Source organism: Prionailurus bengalensis, chromosome B4 (genome assembly GCF_016509475.1).
Source record: "Prionailurus bengalensis isolate Pbe53 chromosome B4, Fcat_Pben_1.1_paternal_pri, whole genome shotgun sequence".
In the NCBI taxonomy this organism is placed as follows: Eukaryota; Metazoa; Chordata; class Mammalia; order Carnivora; family Felidae; genus Prionailurus; species Prionailurus bengalensis.
This window is the reverse complement of record NC_057358.1, coordinates 102,675,072-102,702,552: the sequence shown is the minus strand read 5'-3', so window position 1 is coordinate 102,702,552 and position 27,481 is coordinate 102,675,072. Positions and strand designations below refer to the sequence as shown.

Sequence of the window (27,481 nt, the reverse complement as noted above, 5' to 3'; positions counted from 1 at the left end):
ATTTTTGAGAGACAGACAGAGTGCCAGTGGGGGAGAAGCAAAGAGAGACAGGGAGACACAGAATCTGAAGCAGGCTCCAGGCTCCGAGCTGTCAGCACAGAGCCTGATGCAGGGCTCGAACTCACAAATTGTGAGATCATGACCTGAGCCGAAGTCCGTTGCCCAACCACTGAGCCACCCAGGTGCCCCTGTTAGATCTATTTTCTAATAAAATGTTAATATGAAAAAAAAGACAAAATTAACATTGTGAATAATAATGATGATGGCAACCATTTTGAATGTTCCTATGTGCTTGGTGCCCTTCCAAGTGCTTTTATATGCATAAGCTCACTTGGATGTGGACTCTATTATTCCTGTTTTACACATGAGGAAATTCTAAGCCTCGGTTTCCTCATATATAAAATTGGGGTAATAACCTCTCTCATAAGGTTATTATAAAGATGCAATAAGGTTATGCATAAAGTGCTTAAATTAGGCACTACAATACATGTAGCTATGATATTAGTTTTCTTCATGGAATAAAGGTGTGATTTATTACATATATATATGTATATATATATATATATATATATATATATATATTCTAAATTATATTTTAGATTGAAAGTAAAAATATACAGGGCACCTGGGTGGCTCAGTCAGTTAAGCCTCCAACTCTTGGTTTCAGCTTAGGTCATGATCTCACAGTTGGTGAGTTCAAACCCCACACAGGGCTTTGCAGTGATGGGGCACAACTTGCTTGGGATTCTCTCTCTCTCCCTCTCTCTCTGCCCCTCCCGTGCTCACAGTCTGTCTGTCTGTCTGTCTCTCTCAAAATAAATAAATAAACTTAAAAAAGGAAAAATATGCAACTAAAGAATATTTGTTGATTTTTTACATTCTGGACTAACTTTAGACATTTCCATGTTGTAGTTTTTTTTTTTTTTTTTTTTTTTTTATGTTGTAGTTTTGATGCCTACTCGTTACTTCTCCTTCATGTTATGGGCAAGTTTTTATATGACTGAAAAGATAGGCCCACATCAATTATTCAATAAAATGTAAAAATAGTGTTGCTTTAAGACATTTGACTCTCTGATATCCATTAAAGATTCCCAAGAAATAGCTGATATTTATTGGATGTGAACTTTGAATTTCAATGGTCTCACTATGGATATGAGGTAAGAAAACCTAAATATACTTAAAAATTGCTAAATAATGAGATCATATACTATTGTGGCTACTTGTAGCATCCTGTTTTGAACATGTTATCCACAGGTTCCTTTAATAGAATACTCCTTATCATAACAATTATTATCTGGCAAGTGAAGGTTTTATCTTTACAAAAATGTCCATCCATTCCAACTCAGAAATAGGAAACTGAATTTAAACAAAATATGACTTAGTTATTTTTTCTATTGTAAATCGCTCTTTAAAAATGAAAGATTAAAGATGCTGCATATTTAGCATCAACCAAAATATTTCTTTTATCTCTATTTTTTTTTTTTTTTTTGCTATAAAGCTGTGATAAGGACAATTACATATTATGGCTTGGGAATAAATAGTGAAAGCTCATTTTTCTCTTGGCCTTTTAACCTTTATGGATGCACTTTTTGAATTAGCAGAGTCATTCTGTTGATTTTCTTTTTCCTACTTTATTTCTGCCCAACAGAATGCCAGCTGTTTTTAGCTGATGAATCAGCACATCCTGTGCTGTATATTTTATCATTTCCTTCTGGATGTAGCTTGATTATCAAATGTGTATGGGAATAAGAATGGCAATTCTAATGAAGGCATGAGCACTGATAATTCAGAAGGTCTGTGTCTTTATGTGATCTGAAGAAATAAAATTGAATGGGAAGACAAAATTATGTTTGACATTACCTGGATTTGTTCAAAGGGTACCTCAAAGCTGAATGACTCATTGTAGTAGGGGTTAAGTGTGTTCTTTTTAATTGTTGTCTTTTTCTTCTTCAGCCTTTTGCCATTCTGCATCAGGTGAATCTTCACATAAGGATCTGAAAAACAGAAACAAAAACTTCAGGAGATCAGAGACACGTTTTTAGATTAAAGTTTAGCTTATTAAAAAACTCAAGTATTCCCAACAAGAAAATCATTGTATAGTAAATATTTGATATTTAAAAAAAAATAAACATTCTCTATTGAAAGATTTTAAGTAATCTATTCTCCAGGTTTATTTCCATGATATCTCAATATTAATAGGTGGATTTAGGGGACAAGAGCCGTAGTATGCCAATAAAGCATCTTTGGGAAAAAAAGAAAGTCTTAACATGTAACATTCGCCACCGTCCGTGGTAGAAATACTCTCAGCATGGCTAATTGCAAGCTACTAAGTAGTTTAACAACTAGCTTACTAAATCCCTGAAATATTAACAATTGGCTCTTTGAGCTGGCAAAGTACTGGTTGCAGCTTACTACTGCTTGGGAATAGAACTCTTGACAGACAAAGGACAAAGGAGCCATTTCATTCATTCATTTATTCATTTACTCAATATTAGTTACGCCCTATGGAGATGGGAGTGAACAAAACGGATCATTGCTGTTTTCATGATGGAACTTCAAACTTGTGGGGGAAACAGGAGGCTTGTAAAGAAGTGAAATACATATGAAAGAGTTAACAAGAGTGCTCTGGAAATAAAGAGCAGAATAGAGATATGATTGAGAATACCAGGGATAGTATGGTGAGTCTAAGGTAGCAACAGAATTCTTATATTTTGATTGCTCAGGTAAGGCCTCTCTGTGGAGGTAACATTTAATTTTTTTTAACGTTTATTTATTTTTGAGAGTGGGAGAGCAAGCGAGCACAAGCAGGGGAGGGGCAGAGAGAGGGAGACACAGAATCCCAAGTAGGCTCCAGCTCTGAGCTGTCAGCACAGAGCCCGACGCGGGGCTCGGACCCATGAACCGGGAGAGAGATCATGACCTGAGCCGAAGTTGGACACTCAACCGACTGAGCCACCCAGGCACCCCCAAATCTCAGTTTAAATGTTAGGGGTGCTCAGAGCCTGGATCCTGCTTGGGATTCTGTGTCTCCCTCTCTCTGCCCCTCCCCCGCTTGTGTTCTGTTTTTCTCTCTCTCAAAAATAAACATTAAAAAATGTTTTAAAAAATAAGCTGAGATTTGAAGGTTAAAGGGAGAGAAGAGGCCACCTCCGTGTGTGTGTGTGTGTGTGTGTGTGTGTGTGTGTGTGTGTGTGTATGATGCCTAAGTGTAGTGATGGGTAGGGTGTGGGTGGAGAGGGAGGGAGAGAAAGAGAGAGAGCCATCTATTGATTCAGGACTTGTGCCCAATCATCCCCAGGTAGAGAATAAGCCAGTACACACAGAAGTAATGAGAAGAGGAGCAGAATTCCCTTATCATTTTCCCCAAAGTCTCATTAGGTAAAGGTAAAGTAATAAGCAAATCACTGGAGGGATAAGACGATTCCCATTTGCAGTTCTCACTACTAATGGATGAAGGACATACATTCAGGTTACTAAGAACCAACATCCAAGTTTGATAGTAAAATCTCTCTACTGTTTTCTTAAACATTTTTCCAGTTCATATGTAATGCATATTCATTACAGAACAAAATTCAGAACACAATGATAAAAAGAAGAAAAAAATTAAAATCATCCACATTTTTACTCCCCTAAAACAATCATGCTAATAAGCCTTCTAAAATACCTCCCCCCACCCCCTTTGCCCCCGCCTTTCAGTATCTGTGGAGATTTGAGTGAAACTTTACAGATTCTCTAGTTTAATGCCCACATATTTTTAGATAACAAGCTTTTCTGGTCTGCAGTTTTTTCAGCACAATAAGATTATGGTTTATTATTGGACAACAGTTTACACATACATCAAACAGGCCCAAACTACAGAAACTTAAGACAAAAAAAAAAAAAAAGACACCTTTTATCTTTGGCCTCTTTAACCGTCTCATACAAACAGCTGTTTAGGAGAGTTGCAGCAAGATGGCGGCTTAGGAGGACGCTGGGCTCACCGCACGTCCTGCTGATCACTTAGATTCCATCTACACCTGCCTAAATAACCCAGAAAACCGCCAGAGGATTAGCAGAACAGAGTCGCCGGAGCCAAACGCAGACGAGAGGCCCACGGAAGAGGGTAGGAAGGGCGGCGAGGCGGTGCGCGCTCCATGGACTGGCGGGAGGGAGCCGGGGCGGAGGGGCGGCTCGCCGGCCAAGCAGAGCCCCCGAGTCTGGCTGGCAAAAGCGGAGGGGCCTGACGGACTGTGTTCCCACAACAAGCGCGACTTAGCGTCTGGGAGGTCATAAATTAACAGCTCTGCTCGGAAAGCGGGAAGGCTAGAGGACAAAGGGAGGGAGAGCTGCTGAGCCCCCTGACAACAGAGCTCAGTTTGGTGGGGAACAAAGGCGCTCGCCAGGGCCATTTCCCCCGCCCATCCCCCAGCCGAAATCCCAAAGGGAACCGGTTCCTGCCAGGGAACTTGCTCGCTCCGCGCAAACACCCAACTCTGCGCTTCTGCGGAGCCAAACCTCCGGCAGCGGATCTGACTCCCTCCCGCTGCCACAGGGCCCCTCCTGAAGTGGATCACCTAAGGAGAAGCGATCTAAGCCTGCCCCTCCTGCCCCCGAGCACCTTGCCTACCCACCCCAGCTAATACGCCAGATCCCCAGCATCACAAGCCTGGCAGTGTGCAAGTAGCCCAGACGAGCCACACCACCCCACAGTGAATCCCGCCCCTAGGAGAGGGGAAGAGAAGGCACACACCAGTCTGACTGTGGCCCCAGCGGTGGGCTGGGGGCAGACATCAGGTCTGACTGCGGCCCCGCCCACCAACTCCAGGTATACACCACAGCACAGGGGAAGTGCCCTGCAGGTCCTCACCACGCCAGGGACTATCCAAAATGACCAAGCGGAAGAACTCCCCTCAGAAGAATCTCCAGGAAATAACAACAGCTAATGAGCTGATCAAAAAGGATTTAAATAATATAACAGAAAGTGAATTTAGAATAATAGTCATAAAATTAATCGCTGGGCTTGAAAACAGTATACAGGACAGCAGAGAATCTCTTGCTACAGAGATCAAGGGACCACCACAGCTCGGCTTGAAGAGGCAGAGGAGAGAATAGGTGAACTAGAAGATAAAGTTATGGAAAAAGAGGAAGCTGAGAAAAAGAGAGATAAAAAAATCCAGGAGTATGAGGGGAAAATTAGAGAACTAAGTGATACACTAAAAAGAAATAATATACGCATAATTGGTATCCCAGAGGAGGAAGAGAGAGGGAAAGGTGCTGAAGGGGTACTTGAAGAAATCATAGCTGAGAACTTCCCTGAACTGGGGAAGGAAAAAGGCATTGAAATCCAAGAGGCACAGAGAACTCCCTTCAGACGTAACTTGAATCGATCTTCTGCACGACATATCATAGTGAAACTGGCAAAATACAAGGATACAGAGAAAATTCTGAAAGCAGCAAGGGGTAAACGTGCCCTCACATATAAAGGGAGACCTATAAGACTCGTGACTGATCTCTCTTTTGAAACTTGGCAGGCCAGAAAGAATTGGCAAGAGATTTTCAGGGTGCTAGACAGAAAAAATATGCAGCCAAGAATCCTTTATCCAGCAAGTCTGTCATTTAGAATAGAAGGAGAGATAAAGGTCTTCCCAAACAAACAAAAACTGAAGGAATTTGTCACCACTAAACCAGCCCTACAAGAGATCTTAAGGGGGACCCTGTGAGACAAAGTCCCAGAGACATCACTATAAGCATAAAACATACAGACATCACAATGACTCTAAACCCGTATCTTTCTATAATAACACTGAATGTAAATGGATTAAATGCGCCAACCAAAAGACATAGGGTATCAGAATGGATAAAAAAACAAGACCCATCTATTTGCTGTCTACAAGAGACTCATTTTAGACCTGAGGACACCTTTAGATTGAGAGTGAGGGGATGGAGAACTATTTATCATGCGACTGGAAGCCAAAAGAAAGCTGGAGTAGCCATACTTATATCAGACAAACTAGACTTTAAATTAAAGGCTGTAACAAGAGATGAAGAAGGACATTATATAATAGTTACAGGGTCTATCCATCAGGAAGAGCTAACAATTATCAATGTCTATGCACCGAATACCGGAGCCCCCAAATATATAAAACAATTACTCATAAACATAAGCAACCTTATTGATAAGAATGTGGTAATTGCAGGGGACTTTAATACACCACTTACAGAAATGGATAGATCATCTAGACACACGGTCAATAAAGAAACAAGGGCCCTGAATGAGACATTGGATCAGATGGACTTGACAGATATATTTAGAACTCTGCATCCCAAAGCAACAGAATATACTTTCTTCTCGAGTGCACATGGAACATTCTCCAAGATAGATCATATACTGGGTCACAAAACAGCCCTTCATAAGTTTACAAGAATTGAAATTATACCATGCTTACTTTCAGACCACAATGCCATGAAGCTTGAAATCAACCACAGAAAAAAGTCTGGAAAACCTCCAAAAGCATGGAGGTTAAAGAACACCCTACTAACGAATGAGTGGGTCAACCAGGCAATTAGAGAAGAAATTAAAAAATATATGGAAACAAACGAAAATGAAAATACAACAATCCAAACGCTTTGGGACGCAGCAAAGGCAGTCCTGAGAGGAAAATACATTGCAATCCAGGCCTATCTCAAGAAACAAGAAAAATCCCAAATACAAAATCTAACAGCACACCTAAAGGAACTAGAAGCAGAACAGCAAAGGCAGCCTAAGCCCAGCAGAAGAAGAGAAATAATAAAGATCAGAGCAGAAATAAACAATATAGAAACTAAAAAAACTGTAGAGCAGATCAACGAAACCAAGAGTTGGTTTTTTGAAAAAATAAACAAAATTGACAAACCTCTAGCCAGGCTTCTCAAAAAGAAAAGGGAGATGACCCAAATAGATAAAATCATGAATGAAAATGGAATTATTACAACCAATCCCTCAGAGATACAAACAATTATCAGGGAATACTATGAAAAATTATATGCCAACAAAGTGGACAACCTGGAAGAAATGGACAAATTCCTGAACACCCACACTCTTCCAAAACTCAATCAGGAGGAAATAGAAAGCTTGAACAGACCCATAACCAGCGAAGAAATTGAATCGGTTATCAAAAATCTCCCAACAAATAAGAGTCCAGGACCAGATGGCTTCCCAGGGGAGTTCTACCAGACGTTTAAAGCAGAGATAATACCTATCCTTCTCAAGCTATTCCAAGAAATAGAAAGGGAAGGAAAACTTCCAGACTCATTCTATGAAGCCAGTATTACTTTGATTCCTAAACCAGACAGAGACCCAGTAAAAAAAGAGAACTACAGGCCAATATCCCTGATGAATATGGATGCAAAAATTCTCAATAAGATACTAGCAAATCGAATTCAACGGCATATAAAAAGAATTATTCACCAGGATCAAGTGGGATTCATTCCTGGGATGCAGGGCTGGTTCAACATTCGCAAATCAATCAACGTGATACATCACATTAACAAAAAAAGAGAGAAGAACCATATGATCCTGTCAATCGATGCAGAAAAGGCCTTCGACAAAATCCAGCACCCTTTCTTAATAAAAACCCTTGAGAAAGTCGGGATAGAAGGAACATACTTAAAGATCATAAAAGCCATTTATGAAAAGCCCACAGCTAACATCATCCTCAATGGGGAAAAACTGAAAGCTTTTTCCCTGAGATCAGGAACACGACAAGGATGCCCACTCTCACCGCTGCTGTTTAACATAGTGCTGGAAGTTCTAGCATCAGCAATCAGACAACAAAAGGAAATCAAAGGCATCAAAATTGGCAAAGATGAAGTCAAGCTTTCGCTTTTTGCAGATGACATGATATTATACATGGAAAATCCGATAGACTCCACCAAAAGTCTGCTAGAACTGATACAGGAATTCAGCAAAGTTGCAGGATACAAAATCAATGTACAGAAATCAGTTGCATTCTTATACACTAACAATGAAGCAACAGAAAGACAAATAAGGAAACTGATCCCATTCACAATTGCACCAAGAAGCATAAAATACCTAGGAATAAATCTAACCAAAGATGTAAAGGATCTGTATGCTGAAAACTATAGAAAGCTTCTGAAGGAAATTGAAGAAGATTTAAAGAAATGGAAAGACATTCCCTGCTCATGGATTGGAAAAATAAATATTGTCAAAATGTCAATACTACCCAAAGCTATCTACACATTCAATGCAATCCCAATCAAAATTGCACCAGCATTCTTCTCGAAACTAGAACAAGCAATCCTAAAATTCATATGGAACCACAAAAGGCCCCGAATCGCCAAAGGAATTTTGAAGAAGAAGACCAAAGCAGGAGGCATCACAATCCCAGACTTTAGCCTCTACTACAAAGCTGTCATCATCAAGACAGCATGGTATTGGCACCAAAACAGACACATAGACCAATGGAATAGAATAGAAACCCCAGAACTAGACCCACAAACGTATGGCCAACTCATCTTTGACAAAGCAGGAAAGAACATCCAATGGAAAAAAGACAGCCTCTTTAACAAATGGTGCTGGGAGAACTGGACAGCAACATGCAGAAGGTTGAAACTAGACCACTTTCTCACACCATTCACAAAAATAAACTCAAAATGGATAAAGGACCTAAATGTGAGACAGGAAACCATCAAAACCTTAGAGGAGAAAGCAGGAAAAGACCTCTCTGACCTCAGCCGTAGCAATCTCTTACTCGACACATCCCCAAAGGCAAGGGAATTAAAAGCAAAATTGAATTACTGGGACCTTATGAAGATAAAAAGCTTCTGCACAGCAAAGGAAACAACCAACAAAACTAAAAGGCAACCAACGGAATGGGAAAAGATATTCGCAAATGACATATCAGACAAAGGGCTAGTATCCAAAATCTATAAAGAGCTCACCAAACTCCACACCCGAAAAACAAATAACCCAGTGAAGAAATGGGCAGAAAACATGAATAGACACTTTTCTAAAGAAGACATCCGGATGGCCAACAGGCACATGAAAAGATGTTCAGCGTCGCTCCTTATCAGGGAAATACAAATCAAAACCACACTCAGGTATCACCTCACGCCAGTCAGAGTGGCCAAAATGAACAAATCAGGAGACTATAGATGCTGGAGAGGATGTGGAGAAACGGGAACCCTCTTGCACTGTTGGTGGGAATGCAAATTGGTGCAGCCGCTCTGGAAAGCAGTGTGGAGGTTCCTCAGAAAATTAAAAATAGACCTACCCTATGACCCAGCAATAGCACTGCTAGGAATTTATCCAAGGGATACAGGAGCACTGATGCATAGGGCCACTTGTACCCCAATGTTCATAGCAGCACTCTCAACAATAGCCAAATTATGGAAAGAGCCTAAATGTCCATCCACTGATGAATGGATAAAGAAATTGTGGTTTATATACACAATGGAATATTACATGGCAATGAGAAAAAATGAAATATGGCCTTTTGTAGCAACGTGGATGGAACTGGAGAGTGTGATGCTAAGTGAAATAAGCCATACAGAGAAAGACAGATACCATATGGTCTCACTCTTATGTGGATCCTGAGAAACTTAACAGGAACCCATGGGGGAGGGGAAGGAAAAAAAAAAAAAAGAGGCTAGAATGGGAGAGAGCCAAAGCATAAGAGACTGTTAAAAACTGAGAACAAACTGAGGGTTGATGGGGGGTGGGAGGGAGGAGAGGGTGGGTGATGGGTATTGAGGAGGGCACCTTTTGGGATGAGCACTGGGTGTTGTATGGAAACCAATTTGTCAATAAATTTCAGAAAAAATAAAAAATAAAAAAAATAAACAACTCACTGATAAAAAAAAAATAAAGTACAGCTAAGTACATACACAAAAAAAATGTTACTGGAGTAAGAGTGTGTGTGTGTGTGTGTGCGCGTGCGCGCATGTTTTACAAGTTGTTTTTTTTTACTCTCCTTTGAGATGTAATGAACATGGTCACACCACAAGTAGGACAGAGACTGCTCCCAAGGCTAGCTTGTTCATCCAAGATTAAAAACGACTGACCCCAACAATATGAGCAAAAATATAAAATGTAAATAAAGATTATAAACACATTTTCCTTTTTAAAGTATGTTTAAGAAAAAAGCAGCGCCTGGGAAATTCTGGCCGTCCTTTCTGCTGCAGATTCAGGTTGTGGTTTGGATTGTGTGGGGGGAGCACGTGTCACTGTGGGGGCGCTGCCAGTGGGTGGGAGGGACTTTCGTTTTGAAGGTGACCACGTTTAGATTCTGAGTCTGGGCGTGGAGGGTGAATGGTCATGGCGGACTTTTTGTTTGTTTTAAAGTTCAGCTTTTCCTTTTATGGTGTCTGGTCATCCTCGTCAGCTTTCTGCTTCTTGGTGTCAACATCATCTCTCTCCCCATCTTCAAATTTTTTTTTTTTTTAATGTTTAAGAGACACAGCGTGAACGGGGGAGGGTCAGAGAGAGAGGGAGACACAGAATCCTAAGCAGGCTCCAGGCTCCGAGCTGTCAGCACAGAGCCCGACGCGGGGCTCGAACTCACGGACTCTGAGATCATGACCTGAGCCAAAGTCAGTCGCTCAATTGACTGAGCCACCCAGGCGCCCCATCTCTCCCCATCTTCAGTTGCCTGTTTGCCTGGAGCCGCCTCCGCCTCCTCATCTTCGTCTCCATCCTCTTCCTTACCATCGTCTTCCTCTTCCTCCTCCTCTTCTTGTCTTCTGCCTTTTCTCCATCTACCTTATTGATGGCGTCCTGCTCCCCATGTTCCTCATTCTCAGCCTTCCCACCGGCAGGCGCATCTCTTCCATCCTCCGCCTTCACCTCCAGGCGGTGATCTGGCAGCAGGTGATCTTGCGCAGCAGGTCCGTGCGGCGGCGCCCCTGGTCCCACGCAGCGGGTCCCAAACAACGCGATAGTTGGAGACGCTGGCACTAGGGCGGCCACAGGCTGTGGCTGCGGTGGTGGCCGCGTGAGCCGGCCAGACCCCTGGGCCGTGTGAAGACGACTTTTCTAGCGGGGCCAGTGGGGCCAGAACAAGTTGCTTTCATCTTCCTCCTCCTGTCCCCCAGTAGAACGGAACTCCCAGAGGACAAAACTTTGCGGTATTCTCTCAGTATTTACTAAACGGTGCCTGGCGCTATTCGATTTTTGCTGAATGAATAAGTGGAATTTACGTAGGCCTTGCGATCTGGATCTTCGTACCCTTAGTGTGGTCACCTCCCATTGTCCTAAATGCCTACATTACTTGGATATGTGTGGCTTGGGGTGTTTGGTTTTGGTTTGAGTGCTACATGCACTCAAGCGGTTTGTAATGAGGATTTTTCATCATAATGAAGAATATATATACATATATATCTATATATATCATATATATATATAAATTTTTATTAAAACATTTTTTAATGTTTATTTTTGAGACACAGAGAGTGGGGGAGGGGCAGAGAGAGGGAGACACAGAATCCCAAGCAGGCTCCAGGCTCTGAGCTGTCAGCACAGAGACAGATGTGGGGCTCAAACCCACGAGCTGTGAGATCATGACCTGAGCTGAAGTCGGCTGCTTAACAAACTGAGCCACCCAGGCACCCCTATTTCATTTTAAGTAGGTTTCACGCAGAGCCCAATGCAGGGCTTGAATTCAGATCAAGAGTTGGGTGCTTAACAGACTGAGCTATCCAGGTGCTCCATAATGAAGAATATCATTAAAAAACACACCTAGAGATGAGGACCCAACTCCCTCAACTAAATAGCTGGTTAATTAAACAGTCTAGTGTAAATACTTGTAAATGAAGGAGGAGGCTTTTTTTCCACTGATAATCCATCTTGCTGTTCACAGCCAATATGGATTTTTGGTTTAGACACCTTGTGTGGTTTTGAAGTTCCCTGGTTCCCCCACCCAAAGCCCCTTTACATTTACAGAGCTGGTCAAGTCTTCAGTTGCTTTTTGGCACTGACTAAATGCCCAAATGCTAAATACCCATAAATCAGTGTTTATGCCTCTTAATGTTCGTGTGTTGAAACTATAAACCCAACTAAAGGTATAGCTTTTCTCAGGAGATGCTCAATGACCATGTATTTATTAATTTAGCACAGTACATGACAAGAAAATTCCTCTGCATCTGCCGTTTGAGTACGCAAATTAAAAACGCAACAAGATAATTTCAGCTTCAGAGACAAGTTCTCGTGTGATGTGATTAGTGCCTTAGGGAGAACAAGGTAATTTGGAAAGGGTGCTCAGCAGAGTCCTCATTGTGGAGGCCAGGTTTGAGCTGAAAATCAAATGACAGGAAGGAACAAGTCACTTGACGGTGTGGTGGAAGCTTGCATCAGTCAGCAGGAGCAGAAACAAAGGCTCCGAGGTGCACATCCTTCTGCATGTTTGTGGAACAAGAAGAAAGCAAGGGGGAGAGAGGTAGCTGGGAGGTCAGAGAGGTCACTGCTGACCTGTCACTTTCCTAAGCAGAAGCTGCCAATTCTGACAGTGATTCAGAGATATTCCATAATGTCATGATACTTACAAGGAAGGGCAGAGGGCTAGAAGCGGAACAGGTTTGGGGCCACCATCAATGGGTAGAGTTAGCCTTTGCCTGTGCAGATCAATCCTGATACAGGTACCAAAGCAACTTACTTTGCGGACAGAATTTCCATCTTAATCAAAATCAAGGCTGGCAGTAACTCAGAGGTCTTATCTCCACCCCTGTACCATCCCGTCCAGCTTTATTGAGATGTAATTGACACATAACACCGTGTAAGTTTAAGATGTGCAATGTGACGATTTCATATACTTACGTATTGTGATCACCACAATAAGGTTAGTTAACGCATCTGTCACCTCACATAATTACGATATATTTATTTTTTTGCAGGGAGAACATTTAAATTCTACTCTAGAATTTTTCAGTTATACAATACAGCATTGCCAGCTGTAGTTACCATGCTGTATACTAGATCTCCAGAACTTACTCATCTTATAAATTTGTAGCCTTTGACCAACATGTCCTCATTTCCCTCACCCCGTAGCTCGGCAACCACCATTCCACTCTCTGTTTCCTATAGGTTTTGATTAAAAAAAAAATAGGTTCCATATATAAGTGAGGTAATGCAGGATTTGTCTTGCTGTCTGACTTTTTTCAGTTAACATAATGCCCTCAAGGTCCGTCAATGTGGTTGCAAATGGCAGGATTTCCTTCTTTTTTTATGGCTAAATAATATTATATATTTATATTTATAATATTTTTATTTTAGGATATTATTTAGAATAATATTAATAATACTTAGAATTAATGGGGTGCCTGGGTGGCTCAGTCGGTTGAGCATCCAATTCTTGGTTTCAGCTCAGGTCATGATCCCAGGGTTGTGGGCTCGAGGCCCGCATTGGGCTCTGTGCTGAGCATGGAGCCTGCTTAAGATTCTGTCTCCCCACGTGCCTTCTCTGCATGTGGGTTCCCTCTCTCTCTCTCTCTCTCTCTCTCTCAAAAAGAAAAAAAATAATTAGAATTGGTAATATTTAAAACATTTTCTTTTTATATAAATGTATACATTGTATATATTCATGCTACATCTTCTTTATCTATTCATCCATCAGTGGGCACTTGGGTTGTTTCCACATCTTGGCTATTGTGAACAATGTTGCGGTGAATGTGGGTATGTAGGTTTCTCTTTGAGACAGTGATATCATTTCCCTTAAGTGTATGTCCAGAAATGGGATTGCTGGATCTTATGGTAGTTCAATTTTTAATTTTTTAAGGAATCTCCATGCTATTTCCATAGTGGCTGTACCAGTTTCCATTCCCACCAACAGGGCACAAAGGTTCCCTTTTCTCCACATCCTAGCGAGCACTTATTATCTTTTATCTTTTTGGTAATAGCGTTTCTAAGAGGTTTGAGGTGATCTCTCAGTATGGCTTTGATTTGCATCTCCCTGATGATTAATAAAGTTGAGCATCTTTTCACGTACCTGTTGGCCATTTGCATGTCTTCTCTTGAAAAACGTTCATTTATGTTCTGTGTCCATTTCTAATCAGATAATTATTATTTTGCTATTAAGATGTATGAGTTCCTTAAATAGTTTGGATATTAGCCCTTATCTAGTGTATAGTTTGCAAATATTTTCTCACATTCCATAGGTTGTTAGAGATCTTCTTTATCACCTTTTGTGCCTGGATAAATCTTGACTAAGTCTGATGCCTTATGTATTCAAGGTGGACACGTTTGATGATCTTCTTGGTTCAGCCTTGTGAAGTCTTCCAGTGCAGCTCCATTTTCTCCAGTCCTCTCCATTGCCATTCACTCCTTGATTGGCTTGATTTCTTAAGTGTCCTCTGATTCTTTCATCGCACGAAAATCCTGTCCTGAATTCTGGTCCCTTTGGAGATGGCCCTAATCTCTTGATTAACTCATTAGTCACTTCTTCTGGGATCTAGACCTTGCTCCTATCTCCCTAACTATGAATGAGTCTTCTAAAGGGAAGGCCATGAGTCACCTAACTATGAGTCACACCCATACTTTAAAGATGCACATATTTTTTTGCAGTAAGGATCACCTGTCCTGCAGAGTAGGACTGTTTATAATTAAATTTGTTCTGTTTTAGGGGCTGTTCCACAAAGCAAATCCTTGTGATTCGGAGTTTCTTGGTGGCTTAGAAGTTCTGGTCATGACACAACAAGACATGGTTTTATGGAAATGATAAAATAGGCTGTAAGGAGATTCACTGATGCTGCTATTGCTTTTTTTGAGTACAACTGCTGGACACCATGTGTGACATCCAAATGTCCATTAGGTTTTTGTAAACATGGAAATGGCATGGAAAAATATGCAAGCTACAAAACTGGGCTACTGTCCTCAGGGACTTCATATCTCTGTGGCTGCACCGCTTTATTCTGTCCCCCAAAACAAGCACTCATGGAACTCAGGACCATCTTTCATCAATAATGCAAACCTTCCTTCAACGCCGTTTAGATAATCCCTGTTACCACTGAAACACGGGCAGGACTTGGGACACTTCACTTGTTTAATTTATCTTTGAAAAACTGGTAGGGCCTCTTTACTTTTCTAACTTTGGTAGAAAGGAAAGTCTCTTTTCTGATGTCGATTTAGTCTCTAATAATATGTGACTGTCAGCTTGCAGTTCTGGAAAATGATAGACTGGGATCAGAAAGAAGGTTTTTCATTCGTAATAATAAACTGCAGGTACAATGAGTGCAGATTCATCACCTCGTTTTGGATAATTTGGAGGTCTGTCATTTGGTTTTGTTATCGGTGTGGCATTGCTATCCTTCACTCGCCACTTGTCAGGCTTTCTTTTCATCGGAAGTCAGCCTAACTGAACTCTATCTCTTTTCTGTCATAATAGCTGTTACAACTTAGAGGTTTTTCAGGACACTGTAATGAAATCACTTTCAAACTTTTACATGTTGACAAGTTTTTTTAATATACGAAACTGGGGTTTTATTTTGTTAAAATTCACCCATTATGATAGGCAGGCCTAATAGCTCCTTCAAAAGATGGCCACATCCTGATCCTCAGAGCCTGGGAACATTTACCTCAGATGGCAAAAGGGACTTGGCAAATGTGGTTAATGCTAAGGATCTTGAGATGAGAAGATTATCCTAGATTATCTAGGAGGGCCCAATCTAATCACACGAGTCCTTAAAAGCAGAGAACCTTTCCTGGTTGTGGTCAGAAAGAAATTCAAGGGTCAGAGGTGTGTGACATAACTCGCTTTGCAGATGGAGGAGGGGTCATAAGCTATGGAATACAGGTGGTCTCTAAAAGCTGGAAAAGGCCAGGAAATGGGTTCTTGCCTGGAGCCTCCAGAAAGGAATGCAACCCTACTGACATTTTGGGTTTATCCCAGTGAGGTCTGTGTCAGGCCTGTAACTTATAGAATTATAAGATAATAATAATATGTCACTTTTTATATATAATAATATATGTATATATATATTATATATATTTGGAATATTTATATATATTAATATATAAAATATATTTTATTTATTATATTAAATTATTAAATAATTATTTTAAATAATTATCAATAATTAATTAAATTATTAAATAATTAGTAATATATTAAATATATTTAATATATATTAAATATATATATTTGGGATATTATATATATTATTATATATAATATATATAATAATATATATAATAATAACCATATGTCACTTTTTAAATGAAGTTTGTTGTGGTTTATCATGGCAGCGGTAGAAGACTAACACAACAACCAAAGTTGTAGAGAGGATTCTATTGTTTATCTAGGAAGGTTTGAGGATAAGACTCAAATTTAAATAGGTCTAAGAAGTGATCTCTTGGGGGAAAATTCATATTTTTTCCAAGCACCTAAAAAGGATTACTCTGTTGTTCAAAGCAAAAGCCTTCAAAAAGTTTAAGTCTTTTTCATTAAAAAAAAAAAAAAGGTTAACCTAGAGCATATAATCAGAAGATTGCTTATTTAGGTATGACTGTTTTAGAATCCATGGTAAATTTGGTTGAAAATGGATGAAATACTAGCTGAGAATGATTTTTAAAGTAAGATACATCACAAAGTTTAATATGATAATGTTCATTTACGTTTGTAAAGCACTTTAAGATTATACATATATATTTAAAAATTATATCATCTCCTTTAAGCCTTACAACAATCCCAGTAAAGAGACTGGGGCTCCTGAAGGCTGATTTGTTTGCCCCCTGAGAACTCAAACCAGGGTCTTCCAACTTAGAATGTGCTGCTTTGTGATATGTTGGAGAGACAATTCAGTGTCATGTTTACAGGTACAAACTCTGGAGCCAGACTGACTTGAATCTTGGCCTTGCTACTGGCTGTATGGTCTTGGACAAGTTATTTAGCCTCTTGGTGTCATATTTTGTTCAATGTAAAGTGGTGGGAATGATGGTACCTGGTTCACAGAGTTGTGAACATTAAATTGAGTCTCTGTGTGGAAAGTGCTTCAACTATGTGCCCAACGCCTCTTAATTCTTATTATAGTTTTGTGGAAGGGCTGACATCTACGTCAGTATTTAGGTGTCAGAGTCCTCACCAGCCTTGCTAACTTGGTGTCGACCATCACCCTACTTGCTGCAGAAGTAAGCCGAGCTGCCCCACGTGCCAGATTTATTTCTCGAAGGAAGCATACCCACTCTGAGCAACTGGTCTATTAGAATTTAATCACATGTGTGGTGAAAGCACAGGGAGAGTTTCTTTTACGACCACCTCTATGAGGTGGTCTTGAGGTGTGAGATGAGGGAACTAATACAACATCCCGTGTGGTTTCCTCCTACTCCTGAAGCCAATAGATCAAATTACACAGAGCTGAAAAGTTAAACTTGAGAGTTGTCAGTGGAAACTATTTATGGAGGCTCTAGGATAGTGTGAGTCAAAACTGTGATTTATGGAGCTTTCTTTCCAGGTAGTGAGGTCAGCTAATGTTGATACACTTGGGCGTATGAAGTATCTTACTTTCCTTATGCTGCTGAAAATGAGGAAATAGGGAAAAGAAAGCCCGCAGCTTTGAGATTCGTTGCTCTTGTTGGGGACGGAGTAATAGTTACAGGTATTACCTGGAGGCGGGGGTGGGGGGTTGGGGGGGGTGGGAGTCTACACCTCCTCCGGTAGTTTTTCTGTTAACTCCTTTCTACCATGAGAGAATTTTATAGTCCTATTTCTTCTTTCTGATTTCCACCGAGACTTAGAACTCCTTCTTTCCTTTTTTCGATCTGTCCTATCCAGAGTGAGGGATAGGAAATCCTTGTGTTAAACCTACAGTGATACAGTCTGCTAAGTTGTTTATTGAACCTCACCACCAAGACAGTGGAGACTTGGAAGCACTGACTCCTATGAAAGGTGGGCAGAGCATCCCAGGATGGTCTCAGTAGCCATTTTCAGGGTATGGATCTTCTTTGATTGGTTTTGTGATCATTTTGTCCTTTCCAGCTCATGAACAACTCTGAATTCGCAACTCTGCCAGTGGGGCAGCCACTTCTGAATATAATTCATGGGGTCAACAGCCTATGGCCTGGTGCCAATCTTTTTCTTCTTTTTGTCCCTATTTGGGCATTAATTTTGAGTGCAAGACTATTTACATTAATTGGTAGGAGTCCTTCAGGCGTTGCATCCCACCCTACTCACCTCCGTCTGCTACACCCTGGATATACTGAATCTCCCATCCTCTCTGGTCAAGGAGTTAAGAAAGATGATGACGACGACACATAAATGCCCCTGTTTTACTGCTGTTCCAACTACTGTCCTTCTCTACCATCCACCATACTGTACCAAGGCTTGGTTGCTTTGATGAATTTATCTATTGAGGGGGTAGAAATGGGCAGGTTGGGTATGGCAATCAAAAGGAAACCCCAGAGGCACCTGGGTGGCTCAGTCGGTTAAGCGTCCAACTTCAGCCCAGGTCATGATCTCACAGTCTGTGAGTTCCAGCCCCATGTCGGGCTCTGTGCTGACAGATCAGAGCCTGGAGCCTGCTTCAGATTCTGTGTCTCCTCTCTCTCTCTCTCTCTCTCTCTCTGCCCCTCCCCTGCTCATGCTCTGTCTCTCAAAAATTAATAAATGTTAAAAAAATTTTTTACAAAGGAAACCCTAGAAGTTCTTTCTCTTCCAGATAATTCTCAATACCATCTTAGTTGACATTGTTAAGGCACTTTTTATGGACTAAGTGCCATATGAGGATACAATGAGAAGAGAGTTGTAAACTCGGAAATGAGCCCCCACCAAGAACTTGGCCATGCTTGACCCTATTCTCAGACTTCCAGCCTCCAAAACTGTGAGAAATAAATGTTTGTTGTTTCAGTGACCCAACCTATGGTATTCTGACTTGGTGCCCTTTCTGTTTCAGCAGTTTGAGCAGACTAAGATAGCATACTTCCCATTAAACTTTCCCCTGTTCCCGCTGTTTTTCCTCTCTGAGCATGAGCTGATCCTTCTTTTTTTCCCCTCTTTTCTTTCCATTTACCCCCAAGACTTTTGAGAACATATTTTATGAGTTTAATCACATTTGATATTATTGTAACACACATTGAATAGGATTTTTCTCTAGACGGCTCATCTCAGACATCCTACAGTGCAATCTTATGCTTCCAGTATTTTTGCTACCTCTTTTTAAGCGAGGTTTCTGGCCACAGATTCTGGCACTGGAATGCAATGTCTTCACCAACACTGGTGTCACTGGCATAGTTTTAGCATGTAGAGGTATGTTCCCCAAAAAGGATATAGAGTAGTCTTGGAGGAAGACTTTGGAAACAAGTATAAAATTCAACAAGTGGCTTTCTTTCAATTATGAGGACATGGTGGACAAGCTTTGCAGAAATGTTAATTGCAGCCTATATGCTGTACTATACGGCCATAACCACCTCAGCTCTTCTCTTATCCTTCAGACAGACACCTGCTGGGCTCATTACCTTCCCTCTAAGCCTGTTCTTGTACTATGATTCCAGACTCGTGGACCAAAAAGTTAGAGAATTTGTGGCTGTCTCTGATTCCTTTTTCTCTACTCCGTATGAACAGTTAGCCACCATATCCTGCCAATTTACCTCACATTGTCTCTCTGTTTGGTTCCCTCTTTCCAATTTGTTGTCACATCTCAAGATCAGAAATCCAATGTCTCTTGTAATCTTGCCCCGATTTTCACAGTATTCATATAATTGTTAAAAGTATATTTGATCACACCATTCCCCTGTTAAAAATCTTTCATGGCTTGGCAACTAAAAAAATCCAAACTCTGTCATGACCTTCACAGCCCCATCCTAACTTATTATTTCCACAAGCTCTATGCTGTACTCATGGTCAATACTCACTATTCCTCACAGAGAATTTAAAATGCCATGTCTTTGAACTGGCTGTCCTTTAGCCTGAAATGCCCTTTCTTTCTCTTCCCATCTTAAGTTTGGTTTAAAAATCACCTCTTCCCTGAAGATTTTACTGATGCTTTTCTTGGTCAGAACCTTCAGACAAACCTTTCTCTGCCCTGCAGCATTTTCTTTTGTAGTTTTGCAAAATACTAATTTCTTTCTTTTCCAGTATCGGAGAACTTCTGTGGTAAGCGAATAACACGAAAACAATATTCTTGTGGGCAAATGTGTTTTGAATTCAGAACTGTTGGCTTCAAGACGCACATTGGGGAGACGTGTAACACAGAAGCTCCTTCCATTACTATTCTGTACTCCACTTCAACACCCTGGTGCATCGTCACCCCCTTCTTCCCTTAGGCAGTCCTAATGTCAAATTATGCCAACTTCATGGAAATATAATTGCAAAACAGCTGGCTGTAAGCAATGATCCTTTTGTGTGAGATATCAAAGAGCCACTGAAGGCTTTTTGTATTTACAATGAGAACTAGAGAGCAGCAGTTCAAAGCCAGATAATGCAAGATGCCTGCAGTTTTCATTTGGAAAATTTTGTGTAATTATACTCTCTTCTTTCCTAACTACCACAGTGACCATGGGCCCTTGTGACTATGGCCTTTCCATTTTAGCCAAAGACTTCTCTTAATAAGAAGTAGCCTCATTTCAGCTGTTTTGTTCAATCCCTCTGAACCAGTACCTGGCTTCTGAGTAACTTGGAGCATTATTCCTTTTATCCTTTTATTCTCTGGATCATCACCAAATTTCAACTTAGATATTGGATGAGGAAAGTAATGCTTGTATCACTTAGGGTTCTGAATTTAAAGTGACTTAAAACCCATTTCAAAATGGTGTAAATTGTAAAGGTAACTTATTGACTTATGTGATGGAAAAGTCCAGAAGTAGGGCTGGGTGGCAAAGATTGTTAATTGTCCCCTAAAATCCATTTCCCCTTACTTGTTAGCAATAGAATTCCTGAAGTTTTACCTGGGCACCAGCTCATCCAGTTGGAAATATTTCTCCCAAACTCTCTTGCAACTCAGTATGACCAAATACCTGACTTCTGGCTATTGGAAGTAAATAGATGTGGTGAGTGTAAACTCCACAGCGTATCCTTAAGATGGTCGTTCTCAATGGGGGGCTGTTTTATCCCTCCGATATTTGGAAATGTCTGAAGACATTTTTGATGGCCATAATTTGGAGGTGAGGTGATACGGGCATTGAGTGGGTAGAGGCCGGGGATTTTATTACACATCCTATAACGTATAGGACAGCCCTCAACAGTAAAGAATTATCAGTTCCCAGATGTCAGTAGAGCTAAAGTTGATAAGCTGTGCCTTAATATAAGCTTCACATCCTCCATTCTTCCATTCTTTTTCTTGCAATTGAAACACGGATGTGATGGGAGGGCAGTGAAGCAGCTTTTACCTTGCAACGTGAAAACAATACTCTAGGGGGACAGAACGACAAGTGAGGAAGATCCTACATTCCTAAAAGAGCCACAGCCCCAGAACTGCCTACCAGTGTTGGCCATTCACCCACATATGCACATGTGGAAGGTAAAGAATTTCAAACAAAAATTCTATGTTTTTGAGCCACTGTATTGTGGAGTCTTTTTGTTACAGCCTGTTCCCTATCTAGCAGATTCAATATCAGCAAGATCCTGGGTTGCCTATATCACTATCCTGTTTTTGGTGAAGTTATCCTCAGATTCCACATGGTGGCCTCCCCAAGACATCCTGGGCTCTTCTCGTAAGGATGTGAATGACTTTACTAGCTATTAAGTCTCACATCATCGCACTATACCATCCGAGGGAAAAGAGAGTCTACATCAGAATTCCCAGGAAAAGTCCAACCTCACTCATCTAACAAAGATGAAATGTCTACTCTGTTAATCCCCGTGGCAAAGAGAATGTGATGGGCTATGTTGGCTTAGTCCTGTGTCACGTATCCATCCCCAAACCAATCAGGAGGGCCAGAAGTCCTTTCCTTGAGTTGGGGGTAGGCTCAACTCTATTCTAAGCACAATGCTAAAAATGGAAGAATATGGTGGTTCCTCAGACAGGAATTAGAAGGCTCTTACCAAAAGAGTGGGAAGTAGAAGTTGGGAGGTGACCAACCAATGATTGTTCAACCTAGGATCTCTAGGATCCCATCTCTGTCTAAATTTGGAAGTGTGCCTACGCTTCTTTGTAGAGAGACATTTCCTTCCCACTTGAGGTCAAATTCCTAGGAATGAGCCATGGAGCACTTGTCCAAGTGGTCCAGCTATAACAGAGACAGCAGAGTTAAACCGTGCAGAATTAAGAGAGTTTCTTTGCCAACTGCAGCTTTTCCTTGTGCGCTTATTGAGTAAGCCTATTTTATCGGTAAGCCAATCATTTAATAGTATACGAATAATTAAATAGTAATAGGGTTCACAGAGCAATTTCCGTCAGTGGCAGTTACTTGAGGGGGTTTTTATAAGTAATTTGCAAGTACTTAGAGAAGACTACACTGAGGAGCTTATGTGCCTTCTAGTTTAAAATGCTCCCTGTAATGTTATGTAAGGATGTAGAATTAAAAATATATTCTGGGAAAATTTTCTATGTGTGCACACAATTTAAAAATGAATTTACATTAGTTAAGTGCAGTGTTTGCTAGACGAAAACAACATTAGATAAGTGACTGCCACAGAGGAAATCAGCTTCATTTTAATGAGACAGACCATAAAATAGCATAGGCTGATTAGTTCATTAATGGTGGCAAAGTGCTTTGAGGAGACAAAAACATAAATGCAAAACTCTATTATATTGTGAATTAAATGGAAAACATTTTTGGTCATGATGGAGGAAGCCACTGAATCCCAGCCATCATTTCTAACATTGCCAAATGGATGTACACGACCGCCAGCCTCTTGATTAAAAATATAGGTGTGTGTGCACCAAAAGTGGGGAATGAGGGTACAATGAAGATAGATTTCACCGATGTGGCATGTATATGGACATGTAAAAGAGCAGAGTGAGGGTTTGAGCTCTGCATTTAGTAGAGGAAGGAGTATATTGTATTTGCAAAATCTGAGTCTTTTCTCTTTGGTTTTTGAGGTGAAGTTCTTCATCTGTAATTCACCCTTCTTTTCCCTGTACTTTCTGGGAAGGGCAAACACATGAGAGCAGGAGCAGTAGTAATTATGTTTGATTCTTTCTGGATGACTACAAAGAGTTTAGTGGAATGACCAAGTATAAACTGTTTGTATGAACTGATGAACAAAAACAGTCAAAGGATGCAGTAAAGCAAACAAAATTGCAAATGGCAAATTCGACCTGACTTTTTTTCTTTTCTGGAGATTTGGACTTTGTCTCTTATTTATGCCGGATGAAAGGTCACACACGACATCTATCGTCCTTCCTTCCTCCCTCCCTCTCTCCCTTCCTTCCTTCCTTCCTTCCTTCCTTCCTTCCTTCCCTCCCTCCCTCCCTCCCCTCTCCTTCCCTCCCTCCTTCATTCCTTCTTACAGTATTAGACATTTGTACTTGACAAGGCAGCATCGATGACATTGTTATTTGGCAACATTGCTAGGACTTTTAAGCACACATAATATGACAAGTGGATGTTACTCCTTCTCCACATAGAGGTAGTTTCCCAGCACTTCAGCATGAGTAGAAAGTGAAAACTATGTGAAAATATCTTATATATAATATGACTAAATAGAGTTAGCGCAATGCAGTGGGGTTACCTCAGGCTCAGTTAGTTCTCAGGTTAGTTTAGCCAGAATCAGTTTTACTCTCATTAACTCCCTATCTCTTGCACATATATGCTTTAAAATGTCTATGTGTCTTATGGGGCACCTGGGTGGCTTAGTCGGTTAAACATCTGACATCAGCTCAGGTCATGATCTCACGGCTTGTGAGTTCGAGCCCTGCGTCGGGCTCTGTGCTGCTGACAGCTCAGAGCCTGGAACCTGCTTCTGATTCTGTGTCTGCCTCTCTCTGTGTCCCTCCCCTGCTCGTGCTCTGTCTCTCTCTCTAAAAAATAAACATAAAAAAATAAAAGATAATGTCTATGTGTCTTCTAGACATTTTGCCATCTGAGCATTAGAAAGTTTATGGACTGAGGCGTCTAGGTGACTCAGTCGGTTAAGTGTCTAATTTTGGCTCAGGTCATGTTTTCATGGTTCATGGGTTTGAGCCCTGAGTTGGGCTCTGTGCTGACAGCTCAGAGCCTGGAGCTTGCTTCGGATTCTGTGTCTCCTTCTCTCTTTGACCCTCCCCCTGGTCACACTCTGTCTCTCTCTCTCTCAAAAATAAATAAACATTAAAAAAAAGAAAGAAAGTTTATGGACCAAGACTGCCTTACAATAATTGAGGGAGAGATTTGGAAATGTTTCCAGATGTAGTAGAAGAATCTCTCTCCATGTCTTCATTTTGAACTGTTTCTAGAACTTGCCAAATGTCTGGGTATATTTCCCAGCGAGTGATGGAACGGCCCTTCTGTGCCTTAGCTGGAAATGTCTCAATGCTTCTTTCTCTGCTTGAAAAAGAAAATACATTAATGTTTCCAGGACGGTTTCTTTCCTCTTGATGTCCTCATTCCTGCCTTTCAGTGACATTGATGAGCTTGTGGTCCTAGAGGAGGGTGAATGATGCTGCTTTGATTCTCCCTTTAGACAAAGAGATGATAATTTTAAGACTCGTAATATTATTGATAACTCATACATCCCACCTTTGGTTTGAGATTTTATGGTATGAATAATGCATGTCCTTTCAAAAAAAACCTTTGAACACCCTGGTTGTCTTGTTATTAAATTTCTCTATTTGAATGTTGGTTTCCCTTTTCCTTCATGAAAGGATTTCATTTTGGTTTATTGATGGCCAAATATGGGTCTCTTTCATAAAGCAGTGAAGCTACTTGAAATCAGCTGGTGCTCTGCACATTAAGAAGGTAGGGAGCTTTACAGGAGAGATCAACTTCTACCTTGGTAATATGTTTTTCATACATTATTGTAAAAAGAAAAGAAAAATAAGCTATGACTTCAATAGTGTATCGCGTATAGCAAAATGTCATGAGGTAATATAATTCTGTGGTGCTTTTACTGCTTTTTATGAAGCAAATTTGTGATTAAAGTCAGTCACCACATGTCAGTATTTCAAATCTCATTAAAAACTCACACTGACATCACCTAAGATACTTCCTTCCTAAATCTGGGAAAAGTGAGAGTTGGGGTATTAGAGTTGGTTAAATTCTTTATATAGAAGATTTGGTTGCAATGAAAGGCTTTAAGTCTCTGCAGGATTTCAGAGACATATACTACATGGCCACAGAGATGGCCCAGAGGGACAAAGAATAGGACTCGTCTTGGTTTTCCCAGTTTTCCATTTCCTTGAACCACAGATATTCCATAGACTGACATCTTTCACCTTGATGACTTTTGGCCTAAGATAAATGGTTATTCCATTTTTCTTGGTATTATTCCTTAGCTCTGGGGTACAGAATGCATTCATTCATTCATTTGTTCATTCATTCCTTCACTCAGTTACTCACGTACTGAGTGCCTATAATGTGCCAGGTATTTTTCTTTCAGTCAGCATCCTGTTCTATCCTGTATCCCATGCTAGACACAGAGCCCAACACACAGTAGGAATCCAGTAAATATTTGCTAAATGACCAAATGAATCAGGAAAGTATAAATATCTATTGAACAGTCCTTAGGGAAGAGAGTGAGGGGATACAGAAAACTATAGAAGCCAGTTTGTTCTTCAGAGAGCTTACAGTTGGGTTGGGAAGAAAAGACATACATTTCTGAGTTAAGTTTAAATAACCCATGTATTTTTGTAGTAGGAAAGATAACATAAAACAGTGTCTGTTTTCTTGCTAAATGATTGGCAGAGCAGTGACAGTAAGAGAACTTCAGAGCAGACAAACACCCTTCACTCAATTGGAAATGCTTAGTTCCTAATTCAAGACTCTACCTTTGAGGAGCCCAAATAAATGTCACACAGAGAGAACTGACCTTTTGTTAATAATAAAAATCATCAGCTCCCATGCCTTCTTCTCCTTCACCTCCATGTATAGATGTACCATTTCATAAAACATAAATCCAATATTTGCATAGCATTAATGCTTACATAGAGAGGGAAAGAGGTCACTAGATGGACTTTCTTTGAACTTGTTTTTCCCTTGGGCCTTTTCCAGTCTTTCTGCAGATAATGGAATTTCATGGTTAACCTAATGTGATTTTCATAAATAGGCAATCCATACATTTTAAGATGGTTTAAATGAAATGGAATTCTGTATGATATTATACAGAATTATATAACTTGTAGGATTAGACCTGCCTGTAACATTTGTAGAGCCCAGGTTCAGACTACAAATGCAAGTCTAAATACTCTATGCCCAAATCGTTAAGAGTTATAATGAAAATACAAACTTAAAAATATGTATTTTCTATTCTGATATTTTAACAAATAGACATTCATAAATGACCAAGAAACCCAGATTTAAATTGAGAATTCTCAGACTCTTGGGGTTCTGCAACAGAAGCTAGGAGGGTGGGAGAGTACGCTCCCGGGCCTGCCCTGTGCCCCTCTTTTGCAGCAACAATGTACATCGTACGATTCACACCCACACATGAGGATGTCCCAGCCTGCATGTCCAGGCTTTATTCACCAGTCCCCCAAACCTGCTCCTTAGCCACTCTTTGGCTATGGGGTATGCACCAGCCTTTAGGTGGTCAGACTTGGGGAAAAAATCTTCAGACATGAATCAACTTGGGGTCATTTTGACAGGGAACCCTGGGTCTCAGGTGCCCAGGGCCTGGTCTAGAATGCACAGTCAGGTGCAGCCTCCAGATGAATATGTTCTCTTGCTCTTGTGGACTCTTCATCCCTTGGAAGTGTAGTTACGTGAGGATCAACCTGGGGCTGTCTACACTCTGGGTTCCAGAAGGGTCTAGAAGAAGGGTCCCTTCTTGCCCACATCAAACGGCTGTGTTGCACATTCTTTTTTTTTTTTTAATTGAAGTGTAGTTGGTACACAATGTTATGTTAGTTTCAGGTGTACAGTATACTGATTTGACAATTCTATGTATTTGCTAATGTTCACCACAGTAAGTGTATTTACCATTTGTTAGCATACAATGTTATTGCAATATTATTGACTACATTCCCTGTGCTATACTTTTCATCCCCATGACTTACTTATTTTATAACTGGAAGTTTGTACCTCTTTTTGTTTAAGTGATCCCTGCACCCATTGTGGCACTTGAACTCCTGATCCTGAGATCAAGAGTCACACGGTCTACTAACTGAGCCGGCCAAGTGCCCCAAGACTTATACCTCTTAATCCCCTTCACCTTTTTCACCCTTCCCCCCGACCCCCTCGTCCCTGGCAACCATCAGTCTGTTCTCTGTATTTATGATTTTGTTTCTGTTTTTTGTTCTTTGTTTGCTTTTTTCTGTACTGCGTATTCCTCCCAATTTTTAAATAGCTCTTAGCAGGCACTGTACCATTTACTGTCTTCAGTTTATTCTTCATGACCACCCTGAGAGGCAAGTCTCTTTTACAGCTGAGGAACCTGAGAGTGATTGACTCATGATCACACAATATTAGGTGTCCTAGAAGTCCTATGACTTCAAACATTCATCTTAA

General features: G+C 40.6%; 1 protein-coding gene across 4 annotated transcripts in view; it reads right to left on the bottom strand.

Annotated features, from left to right (window-relative positions):
• SYT1 (synaptotagmin 1) overlaps positions 1–27,481 on the bottom strand; it is a 557,388-nt gene that overhangs the window by 5,668 nt on the left and 524,239 nt on the right. For all 4 annotated transcript variants that reach the window (XM_043561579.1, XM_043561578.1, XM_043561580.1 and 1 more), the window contains one exon: positions 1,861–1,994. In XM_043561579.1, the coding sequence (XP_043417514.1) occupies positions 1,861–1,994 (134 nt within the window). The remainder of the gene's footprint in view (positions 1–1,860; positions 1,995–27,481) is intronic.